The following is a 15,587-nucleotide window of genomic DNA, read 5'->3' as shown; positions in this document are numbered from 1 at the left end:
TCCAGTAAGCATCTGGGGGGTTCTGGTAATTAAGATCCAGCTAGGGGACCATCCAGTAAGCATCAGGGGGGGGGGTTGTGTGATTAGGATCCAGCCAGGGACCATCCACTAAGGTTCTGGGGGGTTGTGTGATTATGATCCAGCAAGGGATCATCCGCTAAGCTTCTGGGTGGCGTGTAATTAAAATCCATTCACTAGCGTTTGGGGAGTTGTTAGATATGGGTCCAGCAAGGGATCATCCAGTTAACATCTGGGGGGTTGTGTGATTAGGATCCAGCAAGGGACCATCCATTAAGCTTTTATGGTGGTTTTGTGGCATACATGTACAATGTATTGTTGGTATATCATGTCTGAATTGTCTGAAAATTCTGACACTACATTTCTGAAAACACTACAGTACACAAAAACACACGAACATCTGTTGTAGCTTAGATGTGCTCCCAGCAACATCTATCTACTGTGTCACACCTTAGTTTAGCATTCTTACAGTCATCTACTGTATAACGTGTTAGTATAGTGTTCTATGACTGTATACTGTAGTATGATATCTACACAACACATACTGAGTACTGTAGACTAGTTATGTGTATCCTTACACTTCATAGTGTACTGTAAGACTATAATTTAGATATCATATAAGTGTTTTATAGTGTAATTATGTTAGACTGATGTTCGGTAGTGTTTTAAGCATGTTACTAACTCTAGTTCCTCCTAGTCCTGAGCTAAACTTCGTTAGCTCCTAGCTCGTTAAAGAGTTTTGATTGCATGTTAATGAGCCCTGATGATGATGTACAGCCCTACCCAGGGAGTGACTAACACTTGCCAATCATGTATATTGCCCTGCTATTTTTACTAATTAACCCTCTCGTTACCGACTGACGAATGTCCTGACTCTTGTTGCCCCCTGCCTCCAGGTTTCCTATATCTCCTGCACCCAGAAATTGTTAGGGAAGACGGAATCCAAGGTACGTCAATCTTAACGCCCAGCTAAACATCCCAACGTAGTCCCGAAAAAACTGCAACTTAGTGCTGTGTACCTACATGTAAACCCACGTTTAGGTTCAGGTCCGGATTTCCCACATTTAGGTTCAAGTCCAGAGGTTTAGGTTCGGTTCCGGACCCGTAAGTCTGGACCTAAACCCCTGGCATATACAAAATTGTGCTGTGTACCTAAACCCATGTTTAGGTTCAGATCCGGATTCAAGCCCAGAGGTTTAGATTCAGTCCCGGACTCGTAAGTCCGGACCTGAACCCATGGCATATACAAAACTGCATGTTGGCAACCTTGTAATGTTGTCTGGGTGAAACTGTGGCAACATAACAAGGAGGCCGACCATTGACGATGCCCAATGGCAATGTTTTCTTCATTTTGCAGCACAGATTTTGCAACCTATGGAAGGTTTTAGGTGGCTTGGCAAGAAAAGGGGCATGTGATATGCTTTTTTTTTATAAGTCTGGAATCAGTTCTTGACTATTACTTTTTTTTTTGGACTTGAACCTAAACATTTTTACAAGTCCGGAACCGGTCCAGCAAACTGGTACACAGCACTACGGATTCCCAACGTAGTCCAAAAAAATGTAGCGCAAACTTCCTCCCTAGTCTGTTTCCTAGCCATGTTCCGCCGTTACCGCGGCAACTAGAGTGTCATGTTACATGATTGGCAGGTGTGAGTCTGCGGCGGAACCCTGCTTGCCTGCGATAACCTTTTCTCTTGCAGTGCTGCAGTAGGAGGGAGCTTGTAGTGAGATAGTTCTGAATATTCCAAAAACAGTTCCTCGAGCAACTGGATATTATGTTGGAATGAGTAACATCTGTGTCCATAATATCACCAGGGTCCATAATATCGCTACCTTGAGAAATATTTTTACTGCAACATACCCTAGGTATGTACATTTGAGGTGTGCAAGAGTGCATACCAAAGTATTTTGCAGTAAAAATATCTTTAAAAGCACACTGTTTCTCAAGGTGGCGATATTATGGACCCTGGTGATATTATGGACCCTGGTGATATTATGGACCCTGGTGATATTATGGACACAGATGTTACTCGAGCAACTGGATATGATGTTGGAATGAGTAACAGTTGCTTGGATAACTGTTTTTTTGCAAATCTTATTACCTGGATGTCTAACATTGACCGATGTCGTTCTGAATATTAATTCAAGTTTAAAACTTTGATTCAGCTTCGAAAGCAAAACATCGTTATGTCAGTTTTCAAAAATTTGGGTCAAAGGTTTTAAACTTGAATGTTGCTTCTGACTGTTATTTTCATGCTGATGATTTTTTCACACATGGAAATGTTGTACAGAAAAAAAAGTGTAGAAAATAGTCTTTCTCTGCTGTCACTAGCTCTTAGGTAGAAAGTTTTATGTTCTTGTTGGCAACATTTAAACGAGAAATCCTGGTAATTTGGAAGCCCAGAATGTTTCATGTCCTTCCAAGGTCATGTCAAATGTCACAGCTGAAGAGTGACTGAGTTAACAGTGATGGCAATGTTACTTTGGGGGGGGTGACATAAGCATCACTGGTAAACTGTTGGGTTTCACTGAGTTTACACTGAAAATTGAGGGCCATAACCACCTTCCTAACTAGGCTTTCTTCACAGCCCCCACAGAAAGCAGTTTTGGCAAAGGCTTCCACCCAATTTGCCGCAGAAATGGGCATTAATTATCCCAAATTACCAAACAAGAGGCCTCTATTTGCAGGCCGTGATTACGTAAAACTGCTGCACTAATCATGGCCCATTTCTGGGTCACTGGAGGTGGGAGGGGGGCAGTGCCCTTGAGATTAGGTCATCTGTGAGGATGGGGGAGGGGGGCAGTGCCCTTGAGTTTGGGTCATCTGTGAGGAGGGGGGAGGGTGGCGCCCTTGAGATTAGGTCATCTGTAAGAATGGGGGAGGGGGGTGCCCTTGAGTTTGGGTCATCTGTGAGGATGGGGGAGGGGGGTGCCCTTGAGTTTGGGTCATCAGTGAGAATTGGGAGGGGGGCAGTGCCCAACAGTTGCAGGGCACAGCACAGTAATAGGGCTTTCCTATGTTAATATATGGGAATTATGTCAAAACAACGTGGTCAACATTCATATACCTGAGTTTTAGACCTTGAAGAACATACATTGGCAGGGTAGGCCAACCTCTCAAGTCTCCATTCCCAAAAAATGACAAAATCCTACGCACCTAAACCATGCGAGAATTCTACCCAAACATTGAGAAGTGACCCCTGACCTCTCTGGACAGCTGATGACCGCATGTAAACCTATATCTTCTTCAGCCAGCCAGACAACACAAACATGGCTGCAAGTCTGTGTTTTCACCAAAATTAAAATACTACAACCCTTACCTATAACATCCAAGTCCAAAACAACAACATTTCCCTAGAAAAAGACTTCTTTACACTCTACATTACATTGCCATCTCTATATACTAAAACTGGGCCCTCTGCGCCTGCGCTATTACTAACCTTTGCCCTGTCAGGGCGGCCAAGTTCAAGGTTGACACGTTTCAATCATTTCACATAAACCGGGGAGGGGTTGTTAACAACCATCCCAAGTGTCGAAGATGTCAGACCAGGAATGGTCCCCTGGGAATAAAATCTAGAAACAGGTGTCTGGGGCCCTTTTCCAGGTCTAGGGCACTAGTCTAAGGCAATTGGCGAGGCCCATAATAATGAGCAAAAAGTAATAAAAACAGAAGGAAAAGTCAAAAGCTGCTCACCCTGGCATAAGGAAGCTATCTTTCCTCATGCCAGGCCCCTAAAGTTGCATTCAAGTTAGCCTTTTAGCATTTTAGGGACAGTATATTGCATTGTCAATAAAGAATACAGAAAACTATTAAAAATGGCTAAAACACTAAAAATCTAAAAATTTCATGGGAAATCTGGGTCCAGTGAGTCAGCTGATGCCTGCTCCTTGCCCAAATAACTGATTTCAGGGAAATATAAGCCCTTACAGCCTATCTGGACCCCCTCCTCAAATGGGTGCAGGGCACAGCACAGTAATAGGGCTTTCCTATGTTAATATATGGGAATTATGTCAAAACAACGTGGTCAACATTCATATACCTGAGTTTTAGACCTTGAAGAACATACATTGGCAGGGTAGGCCAACCTCTCAAGTCTCCATTCCCAAAAAATGACAAAATCCTACGCACCTAAACCATGCGAGAATTCTACCCAAACATTGAGAAGTGACCCCTGACCTCTCTGGACAGCTGATGACCGCATGTAAACCTATATCTTCTTCAGCCAGCCAAACAACACAAACGTGGCTGCAAGTCTGTTTTTTCACCAAAATTAAAATACTACAACCCTTACCTATAACATCCAAGTCCAAAACAACAACATTTCCCTAGAAAAAGACTTCTTTACACTCTACATTACATTGCCATCTCTATATACTAAAACTGGGCCCTCTGCGCCTGCGCTATTACTAACCTTTGCCCTGTCAGGGCGGCCAAGTTCAAGGTTGACACGTTTCAATCATTTCACATAAACCGGGGAGGGGTTGTTAACAACCATCCCAAGTGTCGAAGATGTCAGACCAGGAATGGTCCCCTGGGAATAAAATCTAGAAACAGGTGTCTGGGGCCCTTTTCCAGGTCTAGGGCACTAGTCTAAGGCAATTGGCGAGGCCCATAATAATGAGCAAAAAGTAATAAAAACAGAAGGAAAAGTCAAAAGCTGCTCACCCTGGCATAAGGAAGCTATCTTTCCTCATGCCAGGCCCCTAAAGTTGCATTCAAGTTAGCCTTTTAGCATTTTAGGGACAGTATATTGCATTGTCAATAAAGAATACAGAAAACTATTAAAAATGGCTAAAACACTAAAAATCTAAAAATTTCATGGGAAATCTGGGTCCAGTGAGTCAGCTGATGCCTGCTCCTTGCCCAAATAACTGATTTCAGGGAAATATAAGCCCTTACAGCCTATCTGGACCCCCTCCTCAAATGGGTGCAGGGCACAGCACAGTAATAGGGCTTTCCTATGTTAATATATGGGAATTATGTCAAAACAACGTGGTCAACATTCATATACCTGAGTTTTAGACCTTGAAGAACATACATTGGCAGGGTAGGCCAACCTCTCAAGTCTCCATTCCCAAAAAATGACAAAATCCTACGCACCTAAACCATGCGAGAATTCTACCCAAACATTGAGAAGTGACCCCTGACCTCTCTGGACAGCTGATGACCGCATGTAAACCTATATCTTCTTCAGCCAGCCAGACAACACAAACATGGCTGCAAGTCTGTGTTTTCACCAAAATTAAAATACTACAACCCTTACCTATAACATCCAAGTCCAAAACAACAACATTTCCCTAGAAAAAGACTTCTTTACACTCTACATTACATTGCCATCTCTATATACTAAAACTGGGCCCTCTGCGCCTGCGCTATTACTAACCTTTGCCCTGCCTACCTATGGAGGTATTAATGGATCCTCCCCAGGGGGTATTTATTAATGTCCCCTCCTGAGGGGGTTTTGACTCAAAGGTCTGCCCAGAACAATGGAAACAATCATTGGTCGTTAAACTGTTGTGCCCTTTTATTCTCCCAGCAATCAAGTCGCCTAATTAAGTCTTCCGGCAGAATTGTCTCAGAGACATGGCTGCTAAAGACTCAGCCGGCATTAAACACTGTTAAACCTGAGAGGAGGCAAAAGATTTGTTGGCTGAAAATAAAACTGCAAGGTCTTCCTAGAAAGGGGTGTGTGTGGAGGGGAAGCTGATCCTTGTAGGAGGGCCTGCATGGGGGGGGAGTGATTACGAATTACAGAAAATTTTTGCCGCCAATTACGAATTACGTTAATGTCTCAGAGCTGATTACGACTTAACGTTTTGCGGCTTATGTACTATTACGAATTGCATTGATTTTTTTGGAAGGCTGCCTACGGATTACGAAGACTAAAAAGGCCTGATTATGCCTTACAAAAAAGGGCATGCAGACCTTCTTGTAGTGGCAAGTTTGTGTGCAGGTAACTGCCCCACAGTTCACTGAACCTGCAAAGGTGAGAGATTTTTCTGTCTGCTGCCAGATGCCTAAATCCGCATTCCGTCTGCCCAATTGGGCAGGGAAGACCCACGCCCCACATCCGGGTCACTAAACCCCTTCCTGGGTGCAGCTTGACCTCCAGTGACCCATAACAACACAGTAAACTACACCTTAAGGTAGCACATTGCCTCCGCAAACCCCTGATTTTTCGCAGTTTTCGTTGAATGTTTTTTTGGTCACTGTTGCATCAGAATTTTGCCTGTTGCAGAGGATAACTTTTCCGACATAACATTTGGAAACTACAGCAGGATAATAACTTTATTTACGGGAACTTACGTGAAACGATTTGACAAATACATTACGGATTTTGCACAGGTGCATTTTGCCTCCTTTTTGCCAACATGCTCACCTAAATAAGTGTAACAACAGTCAGGGGTGTAACCACAACCAGGTGTTAGAACTTGGTACAGGTATCAGCACAAAGGCAGGTGGAAGTACAGAACTATCGGCAGGACCCAGGCATTGTCCTGTGTGAGAAATATCGACACTTGAGCACACGGAATGGCAGCCTGACATTTGCAGACGGCCGCCTGAATGATACAGCCTTGTTCCCGAAGCTAGAGCGTTAATAATTTATCGGACCGGCTGTTTGTGTGTGTGTAAGGATTAATGCCACAAATGCAGTTATAATGGGGTTGTGATTTGAGGCTGATGGGGTAACACTGGGCACATGTCTTACTTATAGGGGCATAGAGTAAGGCCTTTCCCCATTCATTCTGCACTGTTACGGGGGGGGGGTGTATGAAGCAGCCGTCCTGTTTGTAGCCTTGTAACAACAGTGCTGTCATAGGGAGTGGGTACTGCACTGTTAAGGGGGGTGGTACTGCACTGTTACAGGGGGGTACTGCAATATTTTGGGGGGTACTGCCCTGCCTTGTCATAGGAAGGGGGTACTGTACCTGTATAGTACATTGTTATGGGGGGTCTACCTGTAATGAAATAAAGCAGGAGTGGTAAAGGTTTTTCAGTTCTACTTGACAGGTTTTTCTTGTTCCTTGCTGGAAGAATGTGACATTCTGGGCCCGGTGAGCCTGTGTTTCTCTTTCATGTGTCTACGGAATACCATTGAACAGTGGAGACTCATTCAGACATATGCCAGTCTACATTTTGTATTATAGGCCAATGACTAGTTGATGGCTGGTCAGTGACTGGTTAATGACTGGTTAATGACTGGTCAATGCCTCAGGTTAATGGCTGGTCAGAGCCTGGTTAGTAACTGGTCAGTGATTGGTTAATGACTGATTGTAAACCGGTTAATGACTACATGCTACTCATTTTTTTCTGTGTATAAACCATTGACTTACCAACCTTCCTGTCTCTCTTGGTCTGTATCTGATGGTTTAATGTTGAACAAACCGACAGACAGACAGTATAACTAAAGGTGTGTTTCTCTCTCTGTGTTTTCTACAGCCGGCGTCTATCCGAACTTTGCCTACGGTCGCGGCTACCCGTTTGCACCAGGATACGGATATGGCTTCCCTGGTAAGTCCCGATGCTCACTCACGCTACTCTTAGTGTTGTAGGCCCACAGCTAGTCCTTACACACCATGGCCACATGTGCCCACAGCTAGGACATACCCACCACAGCTTCACAGGCCCACAGATGCCCCAAATACTACAGGAACTATACACAGAAACTACGTACAACACATTTGAAGATAACTTCTCACAATAGCTGTACTGGAAGGCATACCTTTGGAAAGGAATTTTGATGATTCTTAACCTCAACTATCTCTTATGACAGAATGAAAATACACCATACACACCCTTGTACACAGTCACCCATAGATACCCCAACTACCTCAGAACAATTGGCGCTTAATATTTCAAAATACAGTAAATACTGAACTTCAAAATATCCCCTCGAAGAAGCATGTATAGTGTATAAATAGACACAAGGAGAATTCTGAAGATTTGTAAACTCAACTATCTCTAATTATTATAGGATAAAAACATACCACAATGTGCAGTGAAGCATATTTTTTAAGGATCTCTTTGAGTACATTTAGACATGAACCATGAACCTTTGGGTTTGTCCTACCATGCTTGAAAACTGGTGTCAAATCAGCTGCTAACTTCTGTCCCAAACAAGACTAATTCCGAGAACCGATGGTCACCACTCAACTCAGTACTACAATCCTCAACTCAAATAAACAACTCAGTAACTTGGTAGTTAACAAATCATAGAGGGATGTTACTGTGGTGATGACCTCTGACCTGGTAGGTTTAACCCCTAGGGACGTTACCGTGGTGATGACCTCTGACCTGTGTGCTATGGTGATGACCTCTGACACGACCTAACCCATCACAGTGTGGTGTTTTTTGACGTGTGTGTGATGTGATAATTTTTGCCTGCATGATTTTTGCATGATGAGTTTTTTGCACCTTGCTGCTGGTTTGGCCTCACATTCTAACTCTGCTCTCACCCCCCTCTCCCCACCCCACCCCCTCTCCCCTCCCCCCCCCTGTGTCACTTACAGAAAGTGGCCATTTCGTGTTCCCCACAGGGTTCCCGGCCGCGGCTTACGGACCCCCCGGCAGGGCCAGCCCTCGCGGCGCCCGCGGACGCGCAGGCATCATGGGATACCCCGGAACAGCAGGTGAGCTCGCTCGCTTTACCGCCGTCTGTGTGTCGCTAGGCAACCGTTACTAGGCAACCGTAACCATGGTAACCTCGGCATCACTCCAGCCACTAGAAAATCCATTTCTAACTTCATCCTAAACCATCAGTTTGTTTGGCAGTCGCCATAGTTCTGTGTTCTATTATAACAAAAACTGACATGGCAAGGTCAGGATGACCTTGCTTCAGAGCTGCGGTAAAACTGCTGATAGTTGCCATGGTAACATAGACGATGCATGTTTTTGGTTCTACTTTAACTCGTAGTTGTGATCTAAACCTTACTTACTGTGGCGCTTGTTGACACTTCACACATCCATCCCCCCCGTGCCTGGCTGCACATGGATCGGCCCAACAATAGACTACAAATCAGTCCCTTTAGAAGCTTTTCTTCTGAAATCTATGAAATTTCCCATGATTTTTGGCAGCATGTATCAAAATCCGTCCCACTTGAAACTGACTTTTTTTTCGTGCAGATTTGGTGCAACACAAAATGCACACACCTACTGCAGTGTGACAAACTAAAATTATTGGTCACAAACAAACAAACCAGCAAGAGTTGTCCTAAAAATAGGACTAAAAAAAAAATCAGCAACATCCTGCTTCAGTGTTTTGACACAACTGAAGCAGTTTTGTCACCAGTAAAGAGAAAAGATCCTGTATTTCCCGGGCATGTTATCCTGCAGTGGCCATGCATGGGGGGGTCCCACACCCTCCCCACACTAGCCTAGCCGTTAGACAGCTAACCCTAGAACCAGGCTGGGGTGTTTAGTTGTACCGTAGACTTGGGTGCTGGTCTGTAGCCTTCAGCTGACTAACTCTCCACTCCAAAGCTGTGTGTTTTAGCTCTAATGTCGTGTTGTGCCGCTGTGTGTGTGCTGTAGTCGGTAGAGTAGGTAACATGGCTGTTTTGTAGTGTGTAGGTGATATTTCTGTGGTGTAGACTAGGTATAGGTAACATAGCCTGTAGTGGAGGTAAGTTTGTGGTATAGGTTTAGGTAACATAGTGGTGGAGGTAAGTTTATGTATGGTTAACAGTCTTTAGTGTAGACCAGGTGTAGTGTAGGTGTAGAATAGGCTCTAGCATGGGCTAGGCTACAGTGTAGTAAGTTGTAGTTGTAGGTTAGGCTGTAGTAAAGCCAACCCAAGACTGCAGAAGTTACGGTAAGTGTCAGAGTACTGCCCAGCACAGAATACTTCCACCCTCCTACTTATACTGCCGTTCACTGTAAATAACTGGAGTCGCAGACAAGAACAAAAAACTGCCACATTTTTGAGGGCCAAGAAGATTAAATTTTTCCCAGTCTTGGCTGGTAGAAGCTGGATTTTGGCCATGCTTGCCAACTCTGCATGTAAAGTCATGCTGGGTACAAGCATGGACTCTTCATCCTTATGCCCTTCCAAACAGCTTTCAAATTTTCAAAGCTTCTCCAGATTACAGGGAAGGCAGGAACAGGGAGTGGCGTGAAGTATCGAGTGCTCGGCACAAAGTTTGGGGTAACTTTTAGGAAAATTAAAATCAGGGAAGTCCGGAAACAGTTAGGGACGGATTCCGAAAGCGTCAGCACCCAGAGTATAAAGCAAGGTCAGGGTTGTTTGTTCCCCCCAAGGGCGCCCCCCTCCCCCCCTGGAAAATGCACACCACAGACAAAATGAACACACACAACATGACTGTGTACGGGATGAGCGGTGCAGGCTCGTGCTAGCTTTGGTCACCATGGCATTGCTATGGCATTGCTATGGCGATGGGCATTAGAGATAGACGCTCGGTAAAAACTTGGAATAGATTTTTTAATCAGAAAAGGGGTTTTTAGAATCAGCCATGTAGACCTCGGTCAGGACTGTAATCCGACCTGGGTAAGGTTTGAAACCAGAGCTTGGTTAGGATTGTAATCTGACCTGGGTCAATTTTGTAACCCGAGCTGGGTGAGGTTTGAAACCCGAGCTTGCTTAGGATTGTAACCCGAGCTTGATTGGGTTTGTAATCCGAGCTGGGTCAATTTTGTAACCCAGCAGGGTGAGGTTAGCACGAGCCTGTCCGGGAGTCCGTACGTTCGTCCGTTTGTCCGTTGCCTGCGCTGACGTCGCCTGTCCCCCACCCCCAGGCTTCCCTGATTACCAGTATATGGGCCCGGGGGACCAGCGCGCCTATTTTGCGGATTACGGTAGCGTTGGTCCGGCGCTGAGGCCCGCCGTGGCCCAGACTGAGCCGGCCCGTGTGACTAGCTCGCCCATGCACCAGGAGTACAAGCGTGAGTCTAATTCCTTCTTCTGACCCCCCTCCCACAAAAAAACACACCAATCACTGTTCTCCTTTTTTTTGGCAATGGTAAATAATTTTCTCATGGATGCATTGAATCTGCAGTTTTTTTTAATCACGGCAAATTGTCTCTCTTGTTTTCCTGGCATTATGATTTCTCCCTCCCCTGAAAAAACACACTGATCACTGTTTTCCTTTTTTTGGCAATGGTAAATAATTTTCTCACTGGATGCATCAATTCGGAAGTTTTTTTGAATCACGGCAAAGTTGGGCTTTCTTCTATAATTGTTTTTTTTGGAGAGACAATGATTTCTTGCTGGATACATCAATATCGTTCTGCAACACTTTTTCACTTCTCCAAACTTGTATTAAATTTTCAACACCTAGAGGGCTTTTTTGTTCAATTTGTGCCAATTCCCCCCCCCAAGCATCTGCAATGATAGCAATGATTTGGCTCCTTGCTTTTGGGAAATGGATGTACATCGTGCAGGGCTTTTTTTATCATTAATTTTGATATCCTATGAACATAGAAATTGTAATGTACAATTATAGAAGGGATGAAAGGTAGATAGCAAACCACTGCCATTGCTGATGAGCATTTAGTGAATATAAATAAATTTTCAAAATGTTATGCACAAGTTTACAAGAGATAAAACGTAGGTGGCAGAAAACTAATTAAAACCACCAAAACCAGGACAGAACAGTTTTGTTTATCCATTTTCACTGCCGAGTTTTTGAGCAGCCAGAAATGATTGACAGTTGTGCAGGCGGATGTTTTGTAGCGGCTGCCCCCGCCGCCCCCCCGCCAGCCTTCCCCGCCAGACTCACCTAATGATGTCTCCCGTCCCTGATCCAAAAAACCTCCAACTATTGAAGTATTAATTGCTTCCGAGTTTTAAATGCAGCCCATCCCGGATGAGCTTTGCCGATCCCGTTCCCGTGGGAACGCCAGGGAGCTGATTAATCGCCGTTTTCCCTCCTCGATCTGCCGGCCCACGTACACATGTACAAGCAGAGCGGGGGTGACCTATTTTATTTTTACTGAGCGCTTTTATTCATTACTGTAACTCTCAAGTCTGAAGCTACCTGCTAAGTATCACATCCACCTTGTCCTAAAACTAAAATAATTGAGAAAAGGGCCTACAAAATTGAAAACATAACAGCTACATATCTCTGAAGGAAATGGGCAAAGACAACAGCAATCATTTAGAAACAACTCTTTGCCACACCAACCCTGCTCACTTTGCCACACCAACCCTGCTCACTTTGCCACACCAATCCTGCTCACTTTGCCACACCAACCCTGCTCACTTTGCCACACCAACCCTGCTCACTTTGCCACACCAACCCTGCCCACTTTGCCACACCAACCCTGCTCATTTTGCCACACCAATCCTGCTCACTTTGCCACACCAACCCTGCTCACTTTGCCACACCAACCCTGCTCACTTTGCCACACCAGTCCTGCTCACTTTGCCACACCAATCCTGCTCACTTTGCCACACTAACCCTGCTCACTTTGCCACACCAACCCTGCTCACTTTGCCACACCAGTCCTGCTCACTTTGCCACACCAGTCCTGCTCACTTTGCCACACCAATCCAGCCTCTTACTTACCCATGTTCTAATCAGACATATTCCAACCCAAAGCTACATTTTTCTATTTGTTACTTGCCCAACTGCCTTCCATTTTGGGAAGAAAATTGTATTTTTAATGAAGCCGGGGGGTCAACTGTCTGCTGAATTAGTGAGAACCCAGTTCTGCAAGCGGCTTGATTATTCCTGCTGTGTCGGGATGTAGTTTTGCTGCCTGCCCAGAGGCTGACCCCACGTTTGTATCTGTCCCTCGGTAACTTTTACAGACCTGTTTAATGTGGGGATATTATTACCACTCCCTATAGTACAGTAACTGATGAGTGTAGATATGTAAGAATGACAGTTCTGTCTATTCTCGCCCCCACATCCCACAGTGTTGAACAGCTATGCCAAAAACCATAAATTTGAACATTTTGGGAGAGGTGCTAGGAGAGGGGGAACACCCTTGCTTCATTGCTTGGGAAGAGCCTTCTGAATCTGATGTGTATAGAGATATAGGAATATTTGTCCTCCCAATTCCAGACCCCAGTGTTGAACAGCTACAGTATGCCACCCAGGGCTATATAGTATATGTAATATGGGGATAGAACAATGTAGTACTGATGCATATAGAGATGTAGGAATAACAAATTTCTGTTCTTTACCCCCTTCCCCCTCCAGTGTTGAACTGCTATGCCACCCAGGGCAACTTTTAGACTGTAATGTTGGGGTACTGTTAGTATTGATGCATGTTAAGATGTAGAAATGACCACTGTTTTTATTCTACCCCCCTCCAGTGTTGAACAGCTATGCCACCCAGGGCTTCGCGCCGCCCGCCTCGCCAGCCAACAGCCGCGGCTTCCCGCCGGCGAACAGCCCGGGGCCGATCGACATGTACGGCGGGACCACCAGCCAGGCGGACACCGTCAGCAGCTACGTGGCGCAGGCGGCATCCCCGCAACCCTCCGGGTTCTCCATCGCTCCCTCCTCGGTGAGATACAACCTCCTTAACTCGCTCTTTTCTTCCCTCATTCCGTTCCGTCTTCGGTGAGATTTAACCTCCTAAACTTGCTCTTTTATTCCCTCCCTCCATTCCATCCCAGATTAGTTGTGCCCTCCCTCTATTTTTAGTGAGATTTAATCTCTGTCACTGTCTTCTCTTCCCTGTTTCTGTAAGATTTAACCTAAATACTGCACAGAACCTACTTGCCCAAATTCTTATTTGGGGGGTTCAGAGTTCAGAGAATTTTTGTCTATTTTCTTAGAATTTTAGAGCAAAGTTGGAAAGTTGTTGGCATTTCGACATTTTTTCTTTCATTTTGTGATTTTTGGATAACTTCTGTCAGTAAATTTTCTGAGACCTAGTTGTAAAGGACCTTAATGTGAAATTTTACTTCTTTCAGGGCAATTGGGGAAAACATTAAATTGGGGCATTTTGGACATCTTTCTTTAATTTTCCATTACTAAAGTATTTTTGGTGGATTTTCAGAGATTGTAAAAGACGTGAATGTTGCAAATTTGACTAACTCCTCTGGCCTGTAACAGTCGCAGCCGAACACGAGAAAAAAACGGCGCGACAAAAATGTGCAAATTGCTAAATCAGCACCGCAGGCCGTTTCAGCCTGAACAGGAATCGCAGTTATTGTGTGCTGCTGAGTGTTTGGCAAGTCAAGGTTTAGAATTAGCTGTTTAACAGTCTGGCTTCGGTTCCAGACAGGAGGGCCGCCGGTGGTAATTGTGCTCTACTGGTGGCTGGAATACTGATTCCCGCTTTCAACCTACACTATTCCTCTTCACTGTGGAACTTAAGCAAACAAAAATTCAGGGGTTTCCCCAGAAATTCTTAGGGGAGAGGTGCTCCCTATAGAGCTTATTCACCACACGTCATCTATATATCATGACGTCACGACCCCTCATGTCCCGTGCGACGCCATTTTGGGGCTACAGCGCCTACAGCGAGTTTCCAAGCATTGAAATGGCCGACAAACGTTAGGTAAACTGTCCTTTGTCCTATTACACGAAGAGTTTACCACCACTCATACCTCTCGTTACTGGAACAAAATAAAATCTGTTGGGATTGACCCGTTTCTGTTGAGTTTTGATCAGTCTGATAGAAACGGCGTCTACCGCCAGCGGAGTCCATTGACGTGACTTAGCTTCGTATTTGGTACTGGGCAGAAGTTTTTACACACAGGATCGGTTCAAGAGTCTGGAAGCGTTGTATCAGGATGTGTAGAAAGTGTTGTGGGACAGTTGCGTGGTGACAATTAAGTACGTTGTAGTCGGGAAACGCAAAAAGTCGCGGCTATTTTGGAACAGCCCCGGAGTGTGTCTGGATAAACAACAAGCAAAGGCGAGGCCATCGGCCGCCATCCTCAGTCCGCACTGCCGCGACTGTGGCTGGACAAGGTGAGTGTTACACGTTGCCAGCACCCTGTTCTACATGGAGATTTACCACAGAGTAAAGGGACAAGTAGCTCCGAGTCCAACATTTTACCGTGTTCATGGCTACCCACGTTTCAATCTACATGTACATGTACAGCCCCGTACGCCGCGCCAGGATTAAACACACCGATTTCTGATCAGCAAAGAAAGACTGAAAAGCCAATCTTGACAACATGAAAAGTGGACACGGAGCCAGAACAACCCAAAGGACAATGTTACTAACAAGAAGAGTGTCCAAAACGTAGATTGTGGCCCAAAATACACAACTATCGCCAAGAGTTTGCATAGCATGCATTGCATGATCTTGCATAGCGGTAGCCCCAAAATGGCGGACGCCAGGGGGAGAGTCACGTGACAATCTGTGGTGAATAAGCCCTATATATAATCGGTTGATGAAAAATCGGCAAATTTTCTTGGAAATGCTAATTCGTGCTTTCAACCTACACTCTTCTTCTTCACTGTGGAACTTCAGTAAACAAAAACTCCCCAGAAATTCTTAGGGGAGAGGTGCTCCCTAATCGGTTGATGAAAAATCGGCAAATTTTCTTGGAAATGCTAATGTGTGCTTTCAATCTACAGTCTTTTTCTTCACTGTAGAACTTCAGCAAAACAAAAATCCCTTGCACACCCCCCCCCCCCCC

General features: G+C 45.0%; 1 protein-coding gene across 13 annotated transcripts in view; it reads left to right on the top strand.

The window, feature by feature from the left end:
* Nucleotides 1–15,587, top strand: part of LOC109468848 (RNA-binding protein Musashi homolog 2-like) — a 137,015-nt gene that overhangs the window by 112,723 nt on the left and 8,705 nt on the right. For 3 of the 13 annotated variants that reach the window (XM_019767195.1, XM_019767193.1, XM_019767196.1), the window contains exons 10-14: nucleotides 915–965; nucleotides 7,460–7,531; nucleotides 8,530–8,649; nucleotides 10,772–10,918; nucleotides 13,299–13,492. In XM_019767195.1, the coding sequence (XP_019622754.1) occupies nucleotides 915–965; nucleotides 7,460–7,531; nucleotides 8,530–8,649; nucleotides 10,772–10,918; nucleotides 13,299–13,492 (584 nt within the window). Of the gene's footprint in view, nucleotides 1–914; nucleotides 966–7,459; nucleotides 7,532–8,529; nucleotides 8,650–10,771; nucleotides 10,919–12,896; nucleotides 13,013–13,298; nucleotides 13,493–15,587 lie in introns of those variants that run through there. The other 10 variants (XM_019767198.1, XM_019767197.1, XM_019767200.1 and 7 more) reach the window with 7 other exon arrangements.

Source organism: Branchiostoma belcheri, unplaced genomic scaffold, assembly GCF_001625305.1.
Source record: "Branchiostoma belcheri isolate BF01 breed outbred unplaced genomic scaffold, Haploidv18h27 scaffold2, whole genome shotgun sequence".
NCBI lineage: Eukaryota > Metazoa > Chordata > Leptocardii > Amphioxiformes > Branchiostomatidae > Branchiostoma > Branchiostoma belcheri.
The sequence above is the reverse complement of the archived record's forward strand: the minus strand, read 5'-3'. Positions and strand labels throughout refer to the sequence as shown.